The sequence below is a fragment of the Aptenodytes patagonicus genome, chromosome 1 (assembly GCF_965638725.1).
Source record: "Aptenodytes patagonicus chromosome 1, bAptPat1.pri.cur, whole genome shotgun sequence".
NCBI classification, from domain to species: Eukaryota; Metazoa; Chordata; class Aves; order Sphenisciformes; family Spheniscidae; genus Aptenodytes; species Aptenodytes patagonicus.
The window spans coordinates 204,909,608-204,935,819 of NC_134949.1; the positions used below are offsets into that span (position 1 = coordinate 204,909,608).

The 26,212-nt window shown below is 37.2% G+C and overlaps 1 protein-coding gene across 2 annotated transcripts in view; it reads right to left on the reverse strand.

Moving 5' to 3' along the window:
- Positions 1 to 3,004: 3,004 nt before the first annotated feature.
- WASF3 (WASP family member 3) overlaps positions 3,005 to 26,212 on the reverse strand; it is a 77,866-nt gene continuing 54,658 nt past the window's right edge. The window contains exons 4-10 of one of the 2 annotated variants that reach the window (XM_076328049.1): positions 23,432 to 23,566; positions 19,920 to 20,073; positions 17,729 to 17,846; positions 9,402 to 9,568; positions 8,297 to 8,560; positions 6,289 to 6,659; positions 3,005 to 5,575 (exon numbers count right to left, since the gene is read on the reverse strand). In XM_076328049.1, the coding sequence (XP_076184164.1) occupies positions 5,418 to 5,575; positions 6,289 to 6,659; positions 8,297 to 8,560; positions 9,402 to 9,568; positions 17,729 to 17,846; positions 19,920 to 20,073; positions 23,432 to 23,566 (1,367 nt within the window). In that variant the 3' untranslated portion in view covers positions 3,005 to 5,417. Of the gene's footprint in view, positions 5,576 to 6,288; positions 6,660 to 8,296; positions 8,561 to 9,401; positions 9,569 to 11,395; positions 11,572 to 17,728; positions 17,847 to 19,919; positions 20,074 to 23,431; positions 23,567 to 26,212 lie in introns of both variants that reach the window. The other variant, XM_076328048.1, reaches the window with a different exon arrangement.

A 26,212-nucleotide genomic window follows, 5' to 3' on the forward strand; every position in this document is an offset into this window, starting at 1 on the left:
TGTGCTGGTAACAGTGGATGAATCTATTCAAGGGAAAGAAACCACGGCCGACCAGCCAAAGTCCTGCTGACGCAGTGAATGGGAAAAACCCTTGGCTGGTAACGTGCAAACCACCTATTAAAAACCAGGAGGAAGAGACTCGAGAGAAGGATGCGGAGGGACAGGCTGCAGGTGAAAATCACCACTGGGCTATTGACTTCAGAAGAGTAAAGGCATTTTTACAACAGCTGGGGACTGCATCCAGTTTGTAAAGGGCGAGAAGCAATGGGCACGGGCCATTCAGCAAGTCAGAAAAAGGTAGTGACAAGGGACTAGACAGTTAAATTTGCTAGAGAAATAGAACATTAACAGCAGGATTACTCAGAAAACCGAATAAGGAATGCATCAGCCTTATTTTCAAGAAAAACAGAAAAAACAGATGAGTTGTGCCATCTCCTTCAGTATAGTTGGTAGGACTCCTGTTTAGGGTTCCTCTCAAAGACAGATGGGACAGACTGCCCAGTATTAACTGGCAGTAGGGTAACTGTCAGATTCCCAGCCTTTTCTTCCTTCCTTCAACCTACACTGCGTTGGCAGTGAGAGTGATCGCTGAACAGGGCAGATAGTTTTCACGTGGTATGACAGCATGTTAGCGACTGAAAACGCTGAGTGACTCGGAAAGGCAACACATCTAAGACAAGCTGTTGAGACATCTCAGAAAGTTGCCCTCAGCTCTAATCTCCAATGCACTCTGCATGTGACCCCTCACCAAGAGAAAAGCACGGAAGTACTCCCTGCCCTGGCTAATCAGATAAGAACTTCTTTATCTGCAGCAGTAAGAATTAATCTCTAAAGAGACTACTATATTTAGCTAAGAATCTCTTAAGGGCTGCTTGTTTTCTTATGCTGAAAAAAAGCCCAGTTCAGCACAAACTTATGAGACCGCTTTCCACACAAAGGAGCATGCACTTACATCAACCACAGATGAAAACACATTTCTCCAGAGAAACCCACAGATATTTGACAGCACACAAGAAGCCACCCCTTCCTTCTCCTCCACTACAGAAAGCAAAATATGAAATTCCTTCTCCATGTTTTGTACTTAAAGGACTTTTTTCCAGTGTTCCCATTCTTTCTATTCACCTCTAATGAAAGACAATGGTTGACTGGAAAACTACAGTCCTTCCAGAGTTCCCACACTTCCTTTAAAGTCCAAGGGAATTGGGAAGGTTGTTCAGTGACAAGCTCAAGTCACTCGCAACTATTTTGTGGCAGATGCCAGGGCCTGAAGGATTCTAGCAGGGTTCATCGTTTATTTTCATTCCCCGTACAGCACTGAGCACGCTGACAATGCTTAAGTAGATGAATACAGAGCTGCCTCAAGATGCTGAAAATCCTTGGACCTGTGTGTGTGCGCACGCATGTACACAGGTACTGGTATCAGGAACACCTCAGATTCAGACTTAACAGCTCAGGCTGGCTGCCCCCCCACAGGGCAGGAAACATTTCCCAAAGCAGAGTATAGCAGGTTGGATTTGGTTGGTTGGTTGGTTTTTCAGGAGGAAGAAGGGTAATGTCACCTTAAAAAAAAAAAATCACTGTCAAAGCCATCTTTGGATAAGCTGTTCTAATATTTATTTTACTCCATTGCTAGGAAACAGTACCTCAGCTCAAGAGTGAATTCATGCAACTTCAGCTTCCGGCCACAAGATTCTAATGAAATTTTCGTTACCATCAGGTTTATACTCAGTTCAGTTTACAGTGAGACTTTAAACATTTTTAGAAGTTACACATTGGCTGTATCCTTAGGTGTGTTGTTTCAAGTGGAAGGGAACACCGTTTTATTATTAAAACAATGCCTGGCACATAAGAGATAACATACCTGCAAAATATATCACAAGAATCTATTTCCCAAAAAGTCACTTCCCTTCCTCCCAACTCCATTTGCATACCACAAACGAGCTCAGTTTTAAGCTCGTTCTGAACAGCATGCACCTCTCTTACTATAAAGACTTTTTTCTTCTTCTTCATGCAGTTCATCTTAGTACAGAGAAATCTGACATACCTAAAAATCCAACTGATGTCCTTTTAGTCACATGGAAATATTTTTTAACATTCAAGAGACATAAAAACCATAAAAGCTGTAGAAGCAGTATGCCGAGTGATCATCAGTCCTAACTCCAACCCCAACTGACAAATGAGCAGTTATAAATGCTTTACTAAGATAGCCTTTGAACCAAAATTGCAAGCTCACATATTCAGTTTCTATGCAGAACTGGCGTCTTTGCTCTAAATTACCTGAATTAATTTCAAATCAAAGATGGCAAATCTCAGTGAAATAAGAACCGAGCGCCAGAGAGACTGGAATTTTCAGTTGAACAGATTAAAGATTAATTCATTTTCTCAGGGAACAACCAAGTCTAAGATGCATAAACAAGCCTGTTCAATTTACAATTAGGCTACTATATTACACAAGTGGTTTATCATGTCATACTGGGAAGAACTACATAAACCGATTGTGTAATATAGTAGCCTAATTGTAAATTAAACAGATGTTTGTAGTAGGCAGACATGGGTTTGCATTTTTACAATACTGTGCTTGGTGTCATTAACCTACAAAGACTCTTTCTTATTAAAAAAAGCAGGAAAGGGGGCTTGCTAATACAACTCATACATTCTGCCCTGTTCTTTCTGGGAGCAAAGCTGCTGTTTAATGCATTTTCACTGAAAACAAATTTAAAGCTACCTGCAGGGAAATTAACTCCTGTTTACACCAGCCAAGAACTTCAACATGGAGCTTGAACCAAGATGCAGAAGAACAAGTAAGTATGCATGTTAGGAGAAGCAGCAGTACCTTAAAGGAGTCTGGTTTTGTAGAGTCCAGCCTGCACCCCAGTAAAATCATGGCTCCTGGGATCACAGATAGCACTTGGAAGCCTTACATTTTCATTTCCATTATTTACTGATAAGGGATAAAGATTAATAGCAAAATCTTACTAATCTAAGGAAAGAGACAGGCTCAAAAGTGAGACTTTATTCATATTTGTAACTTATTCACAACTCAAAGTATGATAAAACTGATAAAAACAGCCTAGAATAGTGTTAGTTTACATCACTAAATTCAATTCACATTTTATTAATAAAATACTGAAAGGAATGTAACAACATTGCAGGTTCAGAAAAACAGCTTGGCTACTCTGACTGAAAGTCTACATTATCTTAGCTGGTCACAACTGATTGCTGGTTTAATGTTTATTATTTAAAATTAACATAAATTACAAAATTTCAGACACACCCAACCTCTGTGCTCATAAAATATATCTTCTGTCATATCAAATTTCAGTAGATTGGAAAGAATTTTCTGCTGAGATATTTCATTTCAGCATGTATTAAAAGAATACTGAGAGTACCCTCCCCACCTACACAGGGATGCAACACTGCAGTCCCTGTTGCACTTTTAGCCTACCCATCCAAAGAATCATTTTGCTAGCCACTGTGCAAGCGCACGGTGGTGATCAGTACGAACCATCTCTCATAGACTGATGAAAACCACAATTGGGCTATGGCCTGAATTCTGTCTTCTGCAGTGGATGCAGACCTCACACTGCAGGACACAAAATAAAGCAGACTTCAACTCTGTATTTTAAGGCAAAGAAAAAACCAGCTCCAGCTGAAATGGAGATGAGTACCTTCAGCTGCCACCAATTAAGAAGAGCTGTAGTTGCTCACCATTACACAGAGATTGGTCTTACTTTATGTGATAAATGTTAACACCAACATTGAGGCAGCATGTTACCACCCTACCATAAAGACAGCCACCACAGATTGGAAAATCATACGCAGATTAAACAGCAATGAAGTAGCCAACAGTTCGCATGCAAACATCGTGTTAGACTGTTACATTCTCAGGACTAAAACTGTTAATTGTGTAAACACAAGTTAGATAATTATCTTCCATTTCTCTCTATTTTACATACTTTTTTTTTTAAAGAACCAACAGGCCCTCAAAGAACAAAGGAGCTTTACCAAATATTAGACCTGAAATTACACAGACTTCAAAGATTAAAACTGTAATCTGGTAAGGAAAAAAAACTCTTCCCCCACTATGAATACATTTTTAAAAACCTCATTAGGCAAAGCAGCGGCCTGACTCTCAGTCCAGAAGAGAGAAAAAAACAAACAAAAACACATTTTAATACTGTACTGTGAAAAAAAAGGAATTATTTTTAAAGAAAACAGACAGCATGGCAGCAACTGTTCCTAGGGAAGGAGAAAACAAGTGTGTATATATGGCAGAGTACCTAAACAGCCATTAAAACTGTTTTAACTGCCAATGTTTTTTCAATGGGATGTACTGGGAAAGAAATACATTCAAAGTAATAGTAGTTTTGAGTAAACATGCTACAGGAAACAGAAAGTGATCTGTCATGACTATACATATACAAATCAACAACAAAACTTATTTACAAACATTTATACCTACAGGCATAAAGACCACATTTAATACTTGTGAAGTGTATCCGATTGCTAAATCTGGACTGACAAAAGTTCCACTCTTTAGTAACAGAGTAACATTTCTACACTGCAATAATCATATGGCTTCTACCAGGTGTACCCTGAAGTCTTTGCATCTAGTTGATCTGTATCATAAAACTGAAAAGCTCTACAGGTATTTTAACTTTCATTTGTAATGTGGACATGCATCTGCTACCTACCTGAGACCCCCCCAGCACTCTACCCAACAAGCAGCCAGCAACCTAGAGCTGGCACTGTTACAAACTTATCCAGTCTGCTCACAAAACATTAATTTTGGATCATGTGGATTCATTCTTCAAAGCATACATTTCATCATCTGTTACATTTTTAAGATAAAAAGAAAGATTACCTAAAAATCTACTCTGTAGGCAAAAAAACCCTAAGTCCAGAAGTGATTAAAAATAGACTAAGGTAGGCAAAATTAGTAACTAATAAAAAAAGCTGAAGTCATATTTATGGAACTCAACACTTCACTCAGTCATATAGTTAACTGCCCTCAAAGACTAACAACCAGACCAATTCACAAGTACCTAACAGTAGCTTACATAGTTAAAAGAATAAGTAAAAAAAAAAATTATCCCTTCAAGATCAGGAAAGTAAAATAAAATGCTGGTTCTGTAACAGTGCAACAACTGCAGCATATTTTGCACGCAGCACATGATTTGCTACATTTAGTGGCACTTAAGTATTATGCGGTAAATACTGAAAGACAAGTTTCTGATCTGCATAAACATAATCACATCATTATTACCAGAGTTGCTAAGCTACAGCATTCTGAATAATACCAATTCAATTTAGCACTTCGATCGCTAGCCTTAATACATGCCAACGTCCTGCTTTACACCTTGCTAAGAAAGCAATCACTGAAGCCGAGTGAACTTGCCACTGGGCTTGGACCTGGTTCAATCTGACCAATCGTTCTCATCAAACTCTGAATCATCATCAGAATCACTGTATTCCACGGCAATGCGTCTTGAAAGGATGGTTGCCACATCATTTCCAACAGGCTCTCGCTTTGCTTCTTGCTCACGTTGCTCCTGCACCTTTTTCAGCTGAATTCCTGTAGAGACAATTACTCTCAGACAAAGTTTTCTGCACAAGAGATTTTAAATTTCATATTGTTACTGGCGAGTTTTTTGTATTCTAACAATATACTCAGGAAGGAGGGAAAAAAAGAAACCACTGAGTTAGAGAGCCTCCCTGAGCAAGGAAAGACAAAAAAGGCAGATTGGAATCCATTCTCAGAGACTGAATACTTCTAGACTTCTGCCAACAATATGTTTAAACTAAGTATTCACAACTGTATGGGTCCTTTTGATCTGAAGATGAAAGTTTTCATAATTGTATTTGGAAATACCATCAGACCTACAGCTCCATATTGTAAGCAAAGTCAGGAACAGCCATTAGTCACTGGTTAAAAATCAGTGGGCTGAAGCCTGGTGTTGGATAACTCGGTTCTTCTGAACAGAACCAAACATCCATGTACATCTACTGGCTACTTTACATAATGGACACAAGTACTGGTTTCGTTTGGTCATGTCCACACAAACACTAAACACTATTAACAAAGCTGTACATCTTGGAACATTAGGCTTCAGAAAAAATCCAAAGTCAGGGCTGACAAATGTTAGAATAGGTGTGTGGCACCTGCAGTTAACTGGGCTCTCAATGACATTCCGCCCAGTTGGGAACAGAAGCCGTGATCTGAGATCACTGGAAAACACAGTGCTTTCACTGAAAAAAAGAAATAGCTAAAACTCAGCATCCACTTACCCATTCGAATGGCAGCAAGAAGATCGCTCCGTGCATCACTTATTGGCGGCTGCGCAGGTTCGTGACGTTTTGCCTCCGTAGCTGGAGGAGCGTGCATTGGGGAGGAAGAGAGGGATGAACCTGTAGCAGGGGGGCCTGGAGGGGGAGGAGGTGGGCCCGGAGGAGGAGGAGCAGTAACAACAAGCCCACCAGAAGGAGGAGGATGAGTAGCTGCATATGTAGAGCCAGTCACCAGTCCAGAATGGGAAGGCGGCGCAGGAAGCTGAAGGGGACTAACAAATGCAGTTTGTGCTGAAGGAATCATAGGGGGAGGAGGAGGGGGGGGAGGACCTGTAGGATTGTAATAATCCACCATCTGAGCTGGAAGCATCCTATATAAAACAGAACAAAAACATTTAATGCATTGAAAGTTAGGACTTACAGAATCATAACCCCTTAATCTGCTCTCATCCAACCTCAGCTAAAAAAAAAATCAAAAGGAATTTAAACTGGTGAGTTAAATATGCAAGTGATTTTAAACATATGAATTGTCAAATATCGATAATGCATTGAGATTTAAGGCAGATGACAAAGTTTAAGGCAGTGTCCTTTCAGCACTCCACAAAAAGTGAGATTTTTATCTTAATACACCTGCCTAGTTAAGTATAAAGCTATATTTGTTATTAAACATCTACTCTGTGAGAATATTAAGTACCATGCCTATGATGAAGAAGGGACCAAGAAAACTGTGGACTACGCATCTCACTTCCATAGAAGACCAAGTGTTAGAACAAATATTGATAATAAAAAACATTGGCGTGGAGGACAATGGAAAGTATGAATGGAGAGATTTACTCAAAGATATATCATGCATCTCGTGCTTCTTTAGTCAAGTTTATCAATTTAAATATTATTTAGTTAAATTGATACATTTGATTAATACTTTTAAAGAGTAGGATCAGGGAAGAGCTAATTTCTTTGTTAAAATGTCATTAAAACAATTCTTAAGCAGAAAAAAAACGGGAATTAATATAAGAGTTATGAAGTAGGTAAAGAACTAGATATAGGAGACAGGAGTTGAAGGAAAGTTACTGATGATATTCAGTGATACATGTCAATGTATGACAAATGTGATACACTGACAATGGTCATGTACCTGGGGACTAAGCACAAGTATTTCTGTTATACACTAGAAATAACAGAGAAAATGCAGGTTGGAGCAGTCAATCATAGCATAACTGAGTCATCTACAGCATGATACAGTCACGAATCGGGCAAATGCTATCCCAGGATGCATCAAGTGAGGCTGAAAAACCTTGGCTTGCTTAGTTTAAAACAACACAGGCAAGAATGATTACAACTGTCCTGCGGTTACAACTTGAAAGTTTAAGCTATTTAAGCAAAAGAACAGGCACAGACTGGTTAGAAAACATCTGTTTTCTTGCTATCAGAGGAGCCAGTACTCTGAAGCAAGCCTTCCTTCAGAATGCATTCAGGCAAAATATCTACATAGGAGTTTGATAAATTCATATCTTGAACTATGGAGATGTCTGTGGCAGTAGGGAACTTGATTCTGTGTTTGTGGAGATCCCTTCCAATTCTGTCATAAGCTACTTTAAAAAGTCATTTCAGGGATGCAACAGAGACTGCCACATTAATCACATTCAGCAATACTTTTTCTGCACGTTTCCTGAATTTTAAAATATTATTCAAATTATTCTAACTATTTTCTACTTTAAAGGAAAATTATCCCCCTTTTAATATTATATTAGGAACCCTTAATATTTTACAAGCATATTGATTTCACCACATTCAATAAACAGTTCATTATTTCTGCTTTCACTATTTCTTCACTTAAATCCAGTTCATACATAGATATTATACCAATTTTTTTTCTCTCCTCCCCAGGGAGATAACTAATGTATTTGGGGTCTTTTTGTGTGTATGCATTATATGTTACAATGATTATGAAAAACACGCATCCCTTTAGTTTTGTCAAGAATTCATTGGAAGAAATCAGGAGTTTTACCCATATTCTGCTGGTACCACAGGTACTGAGCTATGCTGGCCATCTGAAGGCTGGGGTGGTGGTGGAGGCGGTTGCTGAGGTCTGTTTAAAGTGGCATGTCGTACAGTGGTGGAAGGTGGTCTGTATTCATGCTCATGGCTTTGGGATGCTGCCATGTACTGTGGACCATCTGCTGTTCCATATGAAGGCATTGCTATCTGCTGATGGAGGGAATGATTCGGAGTAGCAGGGTAAGAATAATCTGTAACATCAGATGCATGGGACCTAAAATTAAAGTAAATGGATGCAGAAGAACAGATTATGTGAGTGTTACAGGGTATTATCTAAATAGCTCACAAGAAAAGCTAAAAAGAATGCAATCAGAATTATTTTTCTTGCAACAGGACTCCCTGATTATCAAGCACCAGTCCTTGTAAGTCCACGGAAAGCACAAGAACAAATGCAACAAAAATTATGATTCAGCTTAACATGACTTGAAAATAAATTAGTCTGACAAGTCAGCATAAAAGGACTGAAACTGAATGTTTTCAATATTTCAGCATACTAGCCACATGCAGAATGTCCTCCTATAATGCAGACTTTAAAAAAGGCAAAAAAAATTAGAGCTTTCTCTAGATTTTAGAGTTCTTTAGTAGCCATAAGGAGGCATATTTCTTTGGTCAATGATTTTGACAATGGTAATACTTATCAGACCTGCCTTAAGTTAACAATGGCAGCAGAAAAAGTAAAGCAATACTGCAAGCACTCACAACTATGCAGAAGAATATATTTTACCGAAGCGGAGAAAACCAATTTCAAGTTAGAAAACGCTTTTTTTTTTTGCACAATTAATTTTGCTGGAAAGGCCTACAGAAACTGGGAAACGTAAATATTAGTTGAGCAGAGAGTTCATAAAGATACAAAGTCTAGGATGCTCTGTCAAATAAGCCCAAGAGAGGGAGCAAAAGGATCTCTTCATCCCATTACTGCAAACAGTTGTTTTAGTAAATAACAATCATGCAGCCTGGCTTTTAGTGAACACAGTAAACTGATGCACTTATCTGTAAGACTGGAAGCAAGGTAAGCAACAAAAAGCCAGGGCTTTGAGTAAAACAAAATGACAAACCCTTTGGGCATTTTGTCCTCTTTCATGCTTCCTGCCTGTTCCATTTTCTTTGCGTCACTCATGAACTCAATGCCCATTTTCCTTCTCTCCCACTCTTCTTTTCTTGTTCTTACTTTTCTCACATTAATTTGCTGGTTTCTGTTTGGATTCAGCTTGTGTTTCTCTCTCTAAAGTACAATAAGTATAACAAATACATTGTAAATTGCCACAGTCTGGACACTTGGATGTCAATGTTTAATGCGTAAGCCTTACAATTAGCAAACGAGAAGAAACATGAGCTTTTTTTTACTTTAGCATTAAAAAAGAATCACAATATAGCCAAATACACTTCTTTGGGACCTTATTTATAAAACACTGCTCATGCAGTAGCTGTCAGCATAAAAATGTCTCTGAAACCAGTACTTATTTCTATATATATGGGTGTTTTTATAGCTTAGTTCCTACAGCTAAGACTACCCCAAGATAAAATAGAAAGCCTTCTCTCCACCTCACTACCACTCACAAAATTAACCCTTCATGCATGTAAAACAGATTTCAGGATTCAATCACTGATATTTGATTCACTGAAATTTAAAGTTTTCCATACATTACAAAATTTGAAAGGCTTATATAAGTACAAGATATCTGTCATACCACAACATCTATATCCAACACAATCATGCATCCTACAATTTCTGCTTAAAAAAATCCTACAGATTGCAAATATTATGGATATCTGCAAATAGGCAAATACATGTTGACGTTGCTGGGAGATAAAAACAAATCACTTCAATATGACTATTTAATCTCAGGAATCCTGGAAGCAACATGTTAAGGCCAGAAAAAGACTCAAAATGTGTGAAAGGCAGAACTCAGATGATGAAAAAATCCACATCTTGCACTTGACAGCTGAACACCGATGTCATTTTACCAGATCAACCTGTGGAAAGCATAGTCTTAATGAAACATTACAGACTGACAAACAGGAGACAGTGTTTTGCATTAGAAACTAAAAAAAAATTAGTGATTAAAGGATTTTAGACAGAGAGAGGGGGTCTGAATAAATTATTGAAACAGCAGTAGCAATTTTCTTTACATTTTTTGTTTCAATTACAAGATGATTACTCTTCGCAAAGACCAAAACATTACATATACAAAGGTCTCAGTAGATTTTTCTTTTTAAATTAATCGCCACTGGACAGCAGACTAAAGGTATCAGTCCACACTTCTGCAGTGGTGGCTGCTTCCTCAACCCAGCCATTCAACAATTTAAACACTAAGTTTTCACGCACTTTTTCCAGTAGGTTCTATCTATCCCTAACATTACTGCTGCAATTAACCATGACAGAGAAATAAAATAAGAGGGAAAATCCTCTAGTGAGACCAGCTTAGCGAACAAACTCAAGACTTCTGTGCACACCAGAAGGTAACTCCTACTGAGCTCAAAGGGAATCTCAGACAAAGATGAATTCTGCTATGTGTCTAAGCAGATTTCTGCTATTTCAAGCAATAATGTTGCATCTGGTTTTGTAGTTTGCTTTTTAGACAAATGTAACATCAATAAAGCTGAACTGTGCCCCCACTAAAGCATTCTGTTAGAGGCAAAAGTATGCCTGAGTTGATCACAGAAAAATATTTATTAAGCTATCGGCAGCATAACATACAACAAACTAGAGATGAAGGAAGAGGTACTGACATTATCTAGTAGAGACAGATTTAAATGCTTTTGCAGCTACTACTACTCAAGATCAAATATAAAGTATGCAGCAAACACTTATTTCACTACAGTGCATAACATTATGACGACAAAATGCTCATCTGAAGCTGAGGGAAGAAAAAATCATTAATTACAGAATTTGTTATTTGTGCTTTAAAATACTTTTGAGAAGAACTTTAAAACATGCATCGTATGTTTCATCATTCTAACTATTTGCAGCCTGTAAAAGCACCTAATTCTGCTCAGTATTTCTGAACATACAACTGTGGTATAACAAACAGCTTTGCTGTAAACAGACCTAGTATCTGGGGACAGTGATCCCTCGGAAGATGCTCCATGGTACACACTTTGAGACAACCTGTTGTCAGGTCTAAGCTCTTTGTCATATGCCATCATATTCCACTCCTGGCGTCTGTTCCTGGCTTTTCTAACCTTTTTCACCTCACGGGTGGTGCCATCTATACGCTTTTGCTCCTAATGTTCAAACAAAAGAAATAAAGCATGCAAAGAGAGAAAAAAGGAAAGGAAAAAAGCTGGTTAAAATGCAGTTAGAGCGCATGAAAATAAGACCAGATTTACAGATGAAGCCAAGTCTTCATAAAATTTCTCTGCACTGAAAATGAGAATATCTCCTTGAGCTATGAACCTCATTAGTAGTAAGACCGCTGCTTTGCCCTTCTTCTGTAGGATGCACATGCTAGTGAGGTATTGACCTCATTGTTTTTCCCAATACAGAGAAATGTGACTGATTTTAAAAGCCAGAAAGTTTCACTTCTGACATCATTTGTCATTTATTTAGACCGTCCTGAAGCACTTGTAATTTCCTTCAAATCAATCTTATGAGAATGTGTTAAAAATGCTCGGGGTTATTTTGGCTATTCATTAGGGGTACAATCACCTGAGGCTTTGGGGAAGGATGGAAAAATTAGAAACACTTTCCTATTTCATTCAAAAATCATTCAAAAAAATGATTTTTTTGTTGTTGTTGTTTTAATTTCCTATCCCTTCTTAGATCTGATTAACTACCAAAATTCTTCCTCGTTTTTCCTCATCATTGTTTCCCATTATCTTACATAAAAATGAATGACACTAATCCTCTCTGCAATGTGTCAATAATATTCAGGCCAGTAATATATTACAGCTTGATAGCTTCGTGACAAGTCAGTCTGTTTAGCTTTTTTAATCTTTCTATGTAATTTCAGGCCCAGTCAATGTCAGTGTTTATCTATCAGTGAGATCTCCTAATAGTGGGACTCAATGCTTTCACACTTCTGAAACGTTGTCCTCACCTACTTCTGACTACTCAGTATGGATATAAAAACCATATTGGTGCTTCAGTAGAAAAATATACAAGTTTGCTCAATCCAAACCGAGAAGGGTATTTATGTGCTACTCCTTTTCTCAACATTTATGAGGGCATTGGATTTTTTTTTTTAATCAGCTCTAGAGCCCACATCTTAGAATATTAATTCATAAATAGGTTAAACATGTTTTATCTATTAATAAGTCAGTATTAGGCTTCTGGCTGATAGAAAAATAGTTTCTCAGGAAAGAATTATATTGATATTCTGAGAATGCAGTCACATCCAATTGTATGTAGAGAAGAGTGGTAAAACGCTGATATGCAAGCATTTTATTGTGGAATCTCTACCTTCAAAGTAAAGGTAAAATAGTTGGAAAGCCAGTCTCACCAAAAAGAAAAAGAAAAAAGTACATCACGGATGGACATAGGTGTTTTACTCCAACTGTCAAACAGCACTGAGTAAATAATTCTGAAATAATGTACTTGGCATTATATAACTAAAAAAATCTATCAAATGGCTCGCTTGCCCTCGTTTTGGATCTCTTGCTTGTTCACGCATGTCTGTATGAGGGACTTGCTGATCCGCATCTGCAAACATTAAGAATGACAGAGAAAAGTCTTTTTGAAGTTCAGCATCCAAATGTTCTGACAACACTTGCTCATTCCTGGCCCCTGCAGCGAGTAGATTTTTGATCTGATTCATGTTAAGTAAAAATCATCACCTTGGTTCTTAATTACTTCCTATAAAATCTATTTCCTCCCCAAACTTCTTAGAATCACACCCTTTTTTATCCAGGTTATGCAAGGCTTTACTTTCTCCTTTAATACCGCTTCTTCACATCAAAATTTCCCAATACAGGAATTGGAGCAGAAGGGGGACAGATTCAGTCATGCTTTATTTTAAATATATAAAGTTTTGCTAATTGCCATGGTTGAATATATGCTTGTTAAAGGCTTTACACATCTGTCTTTTTCATTTGATTGCTGCAAAATTTAATTAGTTTTAATTTGTGACTTTTATCCTGGTTCAGTTACTAACATTTTGTTACTAAATCATGCTAGATTTGAGAGCAAAGTACAAGTAAACCTTCCAGTTAACTGAAAATAAGCTTTCATTTTCTCTTCTCACAGAATAGCAACTCCATCCTTAAGGGTCACAACTATGTATTTCTTGCAAGTTTCTAGATGAAGTAAATATCCACCTTTTGACCAATGTATGATGTTGCCTGGAAAGACAACCATTTTGATAGAATTCCTGTACAATCAGGAGTCCTTACATGACTGCTTACATATAATCACCTATTAAAAGTTTGGTTTTAAAGAGATCACTATGTTTTTTACAAAAAAGGTAAATACATATGCATGTATATATATAAACAACATAAAATAAACACAAAGCTTAGTTTGTTATTATCAGATCAGATTTCAGTTGGATAGGTTGTTCCAGACCAGCATCTGTAAGTATGATAATGAATAAATATGCTGGAACCCTTTTTACTCAAACAGTACTAAACCCTACTGATACTGATTTTTGGATTAAATATCATATAAATACCTCTCTAAAACATTTAATTCCTTCCAAAACAGTGGGGCAGGCCAATTACTAGCAGCTGACAAAACTAAATATACCTCTAAGAGTAGTTTTAAGTTGTTCCAGTAATACTTTCATTACCTTGACAAACAACGGTGACAGCTCTAGTTTTAGTACCCAGAGCAATGACCACAGAGTTCTCGGGGAGCTGAAGCCTTTCAAAATAACTAGTTAGAAGTATTTCTTAGGAAAGTTAAGCAATGTTAAGAAGAGTTACTTCCTTTAACCGAGTGTAATAGAAGCTGTGGCAGACAAGTGGATGCTGTAGGTTAAGCCAGAAAACAGGTACACCATTCAGCTGTTGGAAGCAAGTGATTTCAGCAAACACAACCACCATATTAGAGCCCTCAAACAGGGTTAAGTTAATTTTAAGTTTGATATTTGCATCAAGAGTTAGAAAATGATATTTCAAGCATCTTAATAAAGAATTAAAGCTAGGAACAGAAAGCAGCTCCAGCAAGTATTTGCAAAACTTTCAAAAAAAAAAAACCAGAAGCATGAGCCTAGAGTATCTTCCTGACTTCACAAATTTACAAGATCCTCTCAATCACAAGTCAAGAATGATTTTTGAAATACAAGCCCTCAAAATTTAAAGATTTCTACTTATTTAAATAATGAATCATTCCTCAGAAAAAATGGGGAACAATAAAAAGCAAAGTAGAACAACTTTCCTTTGGTAACCAATGGTTAACAACTGGTCTACTACTAGTCTACTACTATTCTGACTCAATTCAGAATATTACTGATATATGCAAAAGTCCAAACTAACTTCATTGAACTCTTAGGCACTGATCTACTGAGAGTTTGACAGTAAAAAAAAAAAAACAGAGACCACACCACAAATTTTAAACTTAAAGAATTAAAATCACAGTTTTCTTCAGAGAAAAAGTTCACCTGAAAGAGCCAAATCAGAGAAAGCCTGTGTTAGATTTTTCAGTTAAACTTAATACAGAAACAATTAAGTACGATATTTGAAGGCAGGAAAATGAAACTCCTCACAAACCTTCTGCTGCAACAGCTCAAGCACGTAAGGCAAAATAATTACCAAAATAATACTGGAAAACTCCTTGCTTCTCTGGTGCAAGGAGTACTCTCAGGCTTCACTGATCACCTGAAAAATTGAGGCTAAAAACCAGCTATATTTGGTCAGCTGAGTAGGACTGCATGTGGATGTCTAGTTTATAATTTGCTAAACTATACACATCTATTTCACCTGCACAGCTTCTCAACAACTTTCATATTTTGTGCTTCTGTAGAGTACAAATTGCAGAAGGAATTCTCACTTAGACTCAAAATACAACTTCAGCCACAAAATTGTTAATAGATGCTCTGGATTAATTCCTGGTCACCACTATCGTACAGGCAAGAACAAAAGAAAATGACAGTCTTAAGCAACCTGTGGAACGAACGGTGCCTGTGAGACATCTCACCCAAACCCTCCAGCTCTCTAAAGGTTCCAGGTGATAAAAAGCTCATTTGCACACCAGCTTCTGGAAAGCGAAAACCCAGATTCCTTCCCATCACAAAGTGACACCTATCCATGCAAACTCAAATCCATGCTGCTTTCTTCTTAGTTGGTCTTGTTATATATTCAATCAAATCAAATAGCACTTCAGGTAGAATTTACCAAGGGGTATTTCTGTGGTGTATTGCTATAATCCTACCTGACTGGGATTGAGCATATTTTACATTTGGTTTGTAGACTGTAATAAGACAATTAAAATCTACAAAAAATATACCATGGATGGAAATAAGTGAGATGCATTGTCTAAAATATAGCCAAAAATCAAGTTTATATATAAAGTGGTTTCGTAAAAATCTCTCTAAAGCTATCAAAGAATTTTCAAGCTATATTCTGTTACAATTTTTTTTAAAAAAGCTTTTGTATTTTTTGCTTTTTAATATTAAATCAGAATGAGAAAAATTAGCAGTTAATAGTTTCTTTTTATCCCTCTCTCTAGTGAAAAGATCTAAATTTGAAGGGAAAAAGGTGGGAGGAAAAAACCCAAAGGATGCAATTGTCCCTATATATTTTTCATAAAGAAATACTGAATGACATTTAAAAAGAACAACTAAACTAGAGAATGAAAGCTGCTTTAATTATTTCCAATCTTTTAATCAGCTCTGTGACTTATCATACTGAGAATATAGTGGGATTATAGCCTTGCATATACATTTGTATACAATTATACAAATAACCAAGTGAATGTTTTCCAGTACTTTGCTTTAGACAGTAACTTCTACTGAAAGTGTTTACTCAGCTTTTTCAAGTCTATTTAATATTTCAATACTGAGATACCTGCCAAAACAGAAAAACACTTTTGACTCATACTCCTAACAGGAAGACCCTATTTATTTCTTCCAGAACTTTTAAAATCATGAATTCACTAAATGTTTTAGTTAAACCAAGTCTTCATGTTTTGTTTAAAAATGTTGTAGTCGGAAAGTTTTGTCTAGCAACAGGAACAAGGAATTAATAGAATTTTATAAAAACAGAATAGTAAAGCTTCCCAGTCATGCCCTGCAATTTGATTTCTAAGCAGGTACCATATATTAGCATATATATACACATGACATGTAACACAAATATACAGTAGCATATATATTCACATATTAGACATTATGTATATACACATATGTATAATACATGTATATATACGCTGATATATTATGATACCTGCTTATATATACACACAAGTATAGGTATGCTAATACACATGAAATATATGCATATGTGTATATACATACATGTATGTATATATGTGTGTACAAGTACTGAAAACTAAGTAGCTTCCTTCTATTTCCTCTGAGCAGTCTGTGCACCTTGTTTGGATTGCTTTTATTTTAAATCCCCTCTCTCTCACTGAACCTATCTAAAAGGGCACCTTCTGCCAGATAAGATAGGCAGTCATTGCTTCAAACTTTCCTTCTTCACTTTTTTTTTTCCCCAGAATTATCTTCAAAAAATCTTAAAGCCCTCAGATCTGATAAAAAAAATTGACCGCAAAGAAGCTGCAGAAGTAGCAACTAATTTCTTCATTCAAAAGTAAAATCCATTAAGAAAATCCTGATTGCAGAGTACACATCTCGGATCAAACTGCTGAAGATATTCCAGAAGGACTGAAGACACTTTTCTATGAAAAAGCCTTTTTTGTTGGCTTTAAACTTAGAGGAAACAAGGAATATTACTCTTAAAATTATTCTTCTCTTGTTGCTGAACCACAGAATAACTTTGCTGTGTATTATCATCTTAGTAACTTGTAACAGGTGTAGAAAAGTGAAGAGTTACTATCAAGGAATTAAAAAACCCAACAAAATATTTACTTCTGGATAAGCTTATGTTTTGCTACAGAAGTTGATGCTGCTGGATAAAGAACTATGAAAATAAAGGAAACCATAATTCAAATCCCTTTCCCTGCCACACCCCCCCCCCCAAATCACAGTGTCTTTTTCCAAAGCACAACAGGGCCATTTTGCTGAGTACTACTAAGCAGATACTGGCAAAGGATTAAAGAAAGTATCTTGGAAGATAACTATAGTACTCCTAAAATTCAATTTGCCAACTTAAAATAGACAGTATGAGATATAAAAACTGAACCAACTGACCGTACAGCCACATATGAAGAGGAATAGTCTTTCCATGCACACAAACTAAGTATGACCTAGCAATCTTTACACCTGGACAACCGTACACAAAATTGTAATACATACATTTGCTATTATGTTTCTGCTTTTACCTTTTGTCTCCTCTTTTCTTTTCGTTTATCTTCAGTATCTTGTAACATTTTTTCTTTCCAAAGATCAAAAAAATACGAAGGATCAGTATAGAACTTCAATCCATCTTTCTTATCATCCCTGGAAATACAGTAGAAGAAAAGCTAAGAAAATACGAATTAGTATTTTTCAAACCAACAAAACTCACCTTTGACAATCATCTAAGCTTCATCTTTTTTGCATTATAGGATGACAGCATGCCAAGTGCATTAAATGCCACTCTTGGTAGTTACAACTTAAAATTGGCTTGATTCGTGCCAAGAATTTCAGGGGAAAGGGGCAGAATCCACAGCCTTTTGGGAGGCATACTCCCAGGCTATGCCTCATCAGAGCTCAGCAGGAGCTGACTAGGCTCCTGCACCAGCTGGCTCACCGGAGTGAAATTCACTGGTGCTGCAAGATGATCAGTGCCGAGACAGGATGCGTAGGGGACAGAAGAGCATAAGAATGGAACTCAACTGTCTCAAAAGAACTGGAAAAGGAGTATTTGGCTCAATCCAGACAGGTCTTAAAATCTGACTTTAGGAACAAGGTAGATCTGAGTACCTTTGCCCTTATGACAGGAAGCACAAGACAGTTGCTATTCTCAGTGGGACTCTTCTAACTAGGGAAGGGCTAGGAAAGGGGTGGCAACTGAAAGGTTGAATCCTACCAGACTGTTCTAGGAGGATTTGAGACAGAGCTGATTTGGGCTTGCCAGCTCCAATTGGCAGCAGGAGGCAGGGACACCCAGACTAAGAAGCCACAAAAAAGGCATGCTATCAAATCCTAATTTGACCACATGGCTTGGAAATAGGGAATCTTCTAATATCATAAACTCCTGGAAAGCAATGGTGTAGGGGAAGTCAACGTGGCAGGGTAGCTGGCATGGTCCAAACAGCAATATGATGGTGATCCCAGTCTAGCTTGCTAAACTGGTGTCCTTCAGAGTCCCTTTTGGCTATTGGTCCTAATCTCTTTCTGGGCAAATTTTGATGGCAGCTGAATACTAATTTCTACCAGCAAGATCAAGAGCTATGGAGATCAAGCACACAGAAACCTTACAACCACTGGAGCAGGGTACAGAGAGCACATCTTGCATACTGTCTGGTCATATGGCCATAAACCCCTTTTTGTGTGCTGGATCTCCTCGCTACATATGTCTAACCTACTGAAGAGGGTACTGGGGCCACCCTTCCACCCCTCCAGCTTTGGTCAGACTACAATTCAAAGTTTGTTTAAGCTTTGTCCAAGGCAAATACAGATAATTTAAATTCAGCAGATGTAAAAGACTTACCAAGAAATATAATTTAAGTGAATTTCACTAAAGTATCCCTGATAAAACAGGAATAACTGTCACTGACACTGTCATCCAGATACATATTAGGACATAGCTGTGCAGAACAGCTGATCAATAACAACTCTTACTAACGGGATGCCTATAAACAAATACCACCATTGTCTGTAGCAGTGGCAAAAAACATGTCCTTCAGCTATAAATCTAACAATTTCACCTTCCAGGTAAAAGCTCTTAAAAATGAAATACACTGCAAATGCTCTATGTCATTCCTAAAAAAATTTCAAATAATTTACTGCAGATTGAGTGCCTACTTTACACAGATACCTCACAAAAGTTGAAAGACACAGTAAAAACATGTTGTCTGCAACCCTTCAGACAGACAAATTATACTCATTTCATGAGCAACAATAAACTTAATGAAAACAGGAAACAAAGTCCTGCTTGCTGCTCTTTTATTCAGCAGTAAGTAACCAGGAAAAGAAAAGGTAAAGATTGTGTGTGTGCACACGTGTGTATATGTTGGGGGGAAGAGGGAGAATAGAGGGAAGGAAAAAGCAACAAATCCAGCTTTCTGGCTAAATGAACCAAAGAAAGCAGTTTAGTATATTATTAATTTTCTTTTCACTTTTTACATAATCAGTGGCCCTTGCTCTCTGATCCTGTGCTGCCATGTAACACTTATGCTGAAATATGATGATTTTTGTCAGGTACAACTTATGGTAATAACAATTTTTGTTTCCATGAACAGGGAAGTCCCCAAAAAACCAAATCTCAACCAATACAGCTTTTCCCTTCTGCTGTAATTATTCTTCTCTGCATACAACTAGGAGATAAAGGGCAAAGTACAAGAACGTAAACAATTAATATTTCCGTACCTATAAGGTGAAAGAATATTCAGAGGTGGTGGTTTGTCACTCTGATTATAAATATCAGCCACCGGGTTAGGAATGCTGTTCTTTGAAACTACCTGCTGATCTTGAATTGTTGAGCTCTTGAATGCTTTTTTCATGTTGATATCCTGTAACGATACTGTTAGAAACAAAAATACATTTATCACAGGTCTGAAGTTAACATAAGTGGATAAACAAAGTCCATTTTACACTAGCTATTTAAATATTTTCAGCAAAATATACAAGGAAAACCGGAAGATTTTTCTTTAGTGGATAATCATGATATTTAAGCACAAAGGCATGAAGAATTACCATCATAAATCAGATTTAAAGTCCCGCTTGGTCCAGGAACCTCACTTAAAATAATGGGACCATGGACTGGGTCTTGGAAGATGATGCGAGAATCCTGTCACATGCAGATGTCCAGTGATCTCCCCTTTTTATGATGTGTAACCTGAACTTCTAATAGCAGAAAGACTGGCTTCAAGCCTGAATCACAAGGTCTGGTATTCCTCTGACACAGCATTTTTATAATTACATGTGGTATCCATACACATCCAACCCCATTCTAAGTTTAATTAAATTATGGCCTCCACAACCTCCTGTGAGAGAGTTCCACATCTTTTACCATCTTTCAACTCCAAAATCTTTCCATATAATTGAACATCCCTTGATCTTAAGTTTTCCTCATCTCTCTATAGAGAGAAATACTTACCTTCTTTATACAGTCCAGTAACATACTTCCATTTTATCTTTTCACGTACACAATTCTGGGGGAAACAATACTAGCCTTTTCATTCTTTCTTTTCAAATGAAAGATTTAAGTTGCTTTTAATTGTCCCTGTCGCTTTTAGCAAGACTTTCTTTCATTCTTAATATAAATTTTCCTGAGATGGAGTGAACATTGCTAAAGAGATCCAGATAATGCCAATCAGTTTAAAAGTGGGAGTAAACTCTCCGCGTTACCTTCCATTCTTAGGCAACCTGAAATACAGGTTTTTGACTGCAGTTGAACAGAGCGCTGAAGCCTTCACTGGCTTGTCTACAATGACACTAACCATTTCTTGAATTGATCCCACTGTTTTACAACAGTGTAAGCTATAGGAGTAGTGCAAACAAAATGCACTGGCTTGTTTTCTTTTTATTGCCATTGCCGTTTCATCTAATATTTCTTGCCCATTCATCTAATTTATCAAGTCTTGAGAACAAACTGAGATTTTCACACGGTAACTGAACAGTACCAGGCAAAAATGTAATATATTGATGACCTGCAAAACCAGAAAGGCATGGCATTTGATACAGACCCTGTAAGGTACACTGCTATCCTTTGTCACGGTGGAAACCAAATCCTACTCAGACTTCTCTACCCAACTATTTTTGTTATCTGTGCTGAGGTCTTGCCTCTCACTCCAAGACCACTTAGATTCTTCCGTAGCTTTTAAAATAGCAAAAAATTAGAAATAGAGTATTGCATTCCAAATCATCATTCCCCCATCCACGTCATCTGAAGTATCAAAACATAATTTTTGAGAAACTACTTTCTATTTAAACCTGCCTATAAATAAGCCAGTAAGGTATTTCAGGCAGTTTTTTCAGATGTATATATCTGAATTGTTACATCCCTGTTTGAAGGAAGACATCCAAAAGAGCACAAATCCCATTTTTCTGGGGCTTCTTAGTGTAAGTTATTTATATGCTTTTGAAAACTTAACCTCAATTATTTTAAAATGTTTTTTCAACTGTAGTATTAGTTATAGATATAAAATATTTTATAATACACTATACATTAGTTATACCTAAGAACGTAAGAAATCACTGATGCCATTAAATCTAAAGGGTTTTTTTAAAATCAACCTAACAATTGACTTTTTACTTAAATGCCTAAGCTTCCCAGAAATATATTTAGTATTAGTGACAGTACAATGAATTATGAAGACTTCTACAGCGAAATAGCTAATAAAATTTCCTACTGACACTAAAGTGACAGCAGTTTGTATATATAGCTTATTAATGTGAAAGACTTAGCAATGCAAGAATAATAACTGCTGTCAATTTAAAATAAAAACTGATTAAATTCTCAGTCCATAGACTAGTTTCCCCTTCCAATAGGCTGCTTTTAATTACTCTCCAAACTCTGGAAACTAGCCAGGAGGTATTGCATAATACAAATGAGACATTAAAAAAAGAAACAAAAGCAAAAACAACCCCTGATGAGGACTGCATTTCCAAAAATGCTGGACTTGAAAGTCATGGAGACTGACATCATCCACCTCAGCACAGAGCAAGTACAGTGTATGAATATCATCTAGTTTGCTCATATTACCACCACAACATGCCTCAAAGACTAAGCTGAATAGTGATCCCGTAATAGCTTAGTTTATGTTCCCATATAGCTCTTGACCTCTAAGACAGCAAAAGAAAGCTGCTAGTATCAACTGTGATACTCTACCAGTAAACAAGTTCCAAAACTAGGAAAAAAAAATCAGACGTAATAATTTTCAGACAGCAGCAAGCTAAAAATGAAAGGTTAAATATTACACTATTAAATAGCAACAGTAACATTTAATATTGGCATTAACAGTAGTATTAAATATAATATAAACTACACAAATATAAATATTAAATATAATATAGAAACCATATAAATAGTACTATTAAGTATATCACAAGTAGCATTAACTACTATGAGTAAATATTACACTATTGGCCTGATGTAACAAGCTTTTACATTTTACTAAATGTCAGGAATTATCTAAACAGGGTACATGCAGTGGCTGGCTGAGACATGTAACTGCACATGTAAGCAAACAAGCAAATTACAGCTTTTAGACCTAGACAGAGAAACATGTTTTACTTACCCAACTAAGTGCTTTCAAACAATGTAATGATGTTACTTAAATTCTTTGTTTTCACTGTGTATTTATGAAGTGAATGACCAAACACGTAAGCAAGTGAGGATGTAACAGCATTTTAAAGGAAATGCTGTTTCTAGTGACTACAACCCCCTAGAGAATTTCACCTAGTTGATGCAAACACGCAGTGCCTCATTTAAGTAAAGAGTATTACAAGATCTTAGCTGACTGCAGAACAGACACTACTAATACGGTCTGTGACCACCCTACCCTGAAATAAATAAATAGATCTACCATCTCAAACTTTTTCCAATATTCTGACTTACTTCCAGTAAGGTCTAGATTTATTCACTTCTGATTTATTACACTCACAAACTAAAAGTTTTCCCTGTGAAAAAGGCAGCTTAATGTCTCTATTACTACAGGGGCTTCTTGAAGTAACACTAAGTCAAAAATGAAGACAGTTATAAGACTCAAGAATATTTTTTCTCGCTCTAACATGATTTTTCCCAGCTTGCTTTACTGAGAAAACAAGATGAAATATCAGTTCAGGATTACTTTGAAAAGACAGATATTGCTGTGTAATTAAATACTGTGGTCTTGTCAACATCACTTCTGGCTCAATGCTTTCATGCAATTACCTACCCTCTTCTACCGTTGAATCCAGCTGGGTAACTTTGACAGCAAGACGATCAATTCTGTCTTGAAGGGAATTTGCTCTGATGTAGAAGCTGTTGGCCTCATTAAACAATTCACCAAATATGTCTTCAGCATGTTTGCCTGTGTAAGAAAATAGACAGGGAAATCCCTTTGCTAAAGGCTTACAAAACACAAGACAAATGACTTCAATACCATAAAGTTATAATAAAACACAGTAGCTGTAGGATTATAACAGCACAGTTTGTCATTCAGCAAAATTTTGGGCAACAGATTTGTACAAAAAAATCTCAAAATATACCACAAGTGCTGCCTGAAGTCTGTTCTCCTGGACATCCTGATTAGTCTTCTACTTAAACAGGGAGACTCAAATTTTAATCGTTTGTAGGTGAACTACTGCCAACTGACACACAACTGATCATTAAAACCTGCCTCTGATGAAAATAAAGGCCCAAAGTTACTGCTATCCATAAAAGCTTCTGAAGTAAATTTTAAAATCTAAAATCTTGTAATCCATAGTCATTAAGATGTAGTTACAAGCATGAGCACAAGGCAACATCAAAATGAAGGCAAAGTGAAACAAAAACCAGGATCCTCATGCCAGGCAGCCCACTTACCTCTACAAATGCTCGCTGTATACATGTTGCTCTGTCACTGGAGTAAGTTGAGAGACCGTAAGACGGCACTGACCACATTTACCCATGGCCAGTCTGGACTTGATATAGCACAAAAGAGAAGCCTACAACCTTTTCAACCACCTTTCTCAATCACTGTGAGAGTGGATAGTCCAGTTCAGATCTGCAGCCTCAGGCCCTACCCTAAAAGTGCTACAGTGGACAGGAGTGCCACATGATAAACCTAAATCCCTCTTGGCCCACAGATCCTTGTGTATGCCCATTCCTTTCCTAGACCTCCCTCCTCCCAAAGTACTAGGCATCCTCATCCACAGTTTGACTCTCCTTCTGCCCCAGTCCGAACCTCTCAACCACTCCAGATCAGAATCCCCAATTTAACACTTCTCCTGCCCCAGAACTTCCCTGACAAATTTCAGATTCCACCCAAATTCATTGCTCCCGCTCACTCAACTGACAGTACCGCACCTACTTGTGCCTCAGTCCCTCCTACCCAGATACTGCTGCTTCATTTAAGATCTTCCCCTCCACAATTTCTGCAGCCAACACCCCTCTCAAGGCATCCACACTCCGTCAGTTCCCCACGCAAAAAGCAAAATCCTGCTTCCTGCGTTTTACCATGCTTTTTGAACAAATTTTAAAACCCTACTTCTGAATTAAACTCATCTTGTTATGACCTTTATCAAGACGAGTCTGAAGAGCAGAAATGGAGGGAAGGGGGAAAGTGAAGCTTTGTCTAATAGTTGGAACAATACGGAATATGTATTAACCACCTAGATGACAGTGACTTCCAAAAGAACAGCAATTGTTGACTTTGAGTCCTGTAACCAACCTTAATATTTTACAAAGAAAAGTACAGACATAATGAAAATTTCAGTCAAGATCCCATCCTGTGAACATCTGGAGACCATAATTCAAAGTAAAAAATAGCCACACTTAAGAAGTCAACAGGATCTGCCCCTTTCTTGGACCATTTACTTCAGGGGGGGAGAGAACAACAACACTAAAACAGTATCTGAAAGCACTGTTTGTGAATTACAGGAAAAAAAATTGATTGCCTTGCTTTGAGTGTAGGACTTTACCAGTAACAGATTTCTTCACTGAACGTAAGATCAGCCACTAACTAACCCAAAATGTTAGATATTTGGGTGTATCCAAGCTCTGCTTTGTAGATATGTGGAAGGTGGATAGGCAAGGTGTGCTGCCTACCTGCTCCTAATCTCCTCCCCCTCCAAAACAGAAGTCACACAACCACAGAATAGTTGAGGCTGAAAATCATCTAGTCCAACTCCCTGATCAAAGCACAGTCAGATAGAGCAGGTTGCCCAGGACTGGGTGCAGTTGGGTTTTGAATACTTCCAAGGATGGAAGCTCCACAGCTTCTCCAGGCAACGGGTGCCAGTGTTCAACCACCTTCACACTAAACGTATTCTCTAAGTGCTTCCCCGCAGCTAGTTGAGATCAATTATAATCCCCATTTGATTTAGTTGCTGCAAATGAAGAGGTTATTCCAAGCTATAGAACAAATAAGCTTTTCAACTCTTCAGCTAAATAAAGCAGGTATTACATTCTTTAGCCACCAGTATTCAGAGCTCAAAACATCAATAAATTTTAAGGGATGTTAGTTTATGTTAATGTATATTAATCAGCCTGCTGAGGGAAGACTGCCACATTCTAGGATTAAATACATCACTCCTAGAGAAGTCAAGCAGACAGTGCTTGTCAGTTATCTTTCAGGAGGCAAAATAAGTCATAAAGTTGATTTGGGGGAACATACTTCTTTTAATATTGAATTTTTTTTTTTTTTTTTAAACACTTGCTACTCTAAAACAAGTGGAAGACAGGTTGTCAGTCTCCTGTCAGTAAAAACAAACAGTGACATGGTAAAGCAATGTTGGAACACACTATTCTGATTAACATGATGCAGTAAGTTTTAGAAATAAAGGAATACTTCTCTAGTGTTTTCTACATTACCATCTTTTTAATTAGATTTTTAACAATACAGAAACAAGCAGAAAAAACTATCTGAAGTTACAAGCACGTATCTTTCAACTTAAGAGCTGATTTTGGTACTGTGAGACAGTAATTTAAAAACATGAGGTGCTTCCCAACATACAGGCAACCTAAATATTCATTT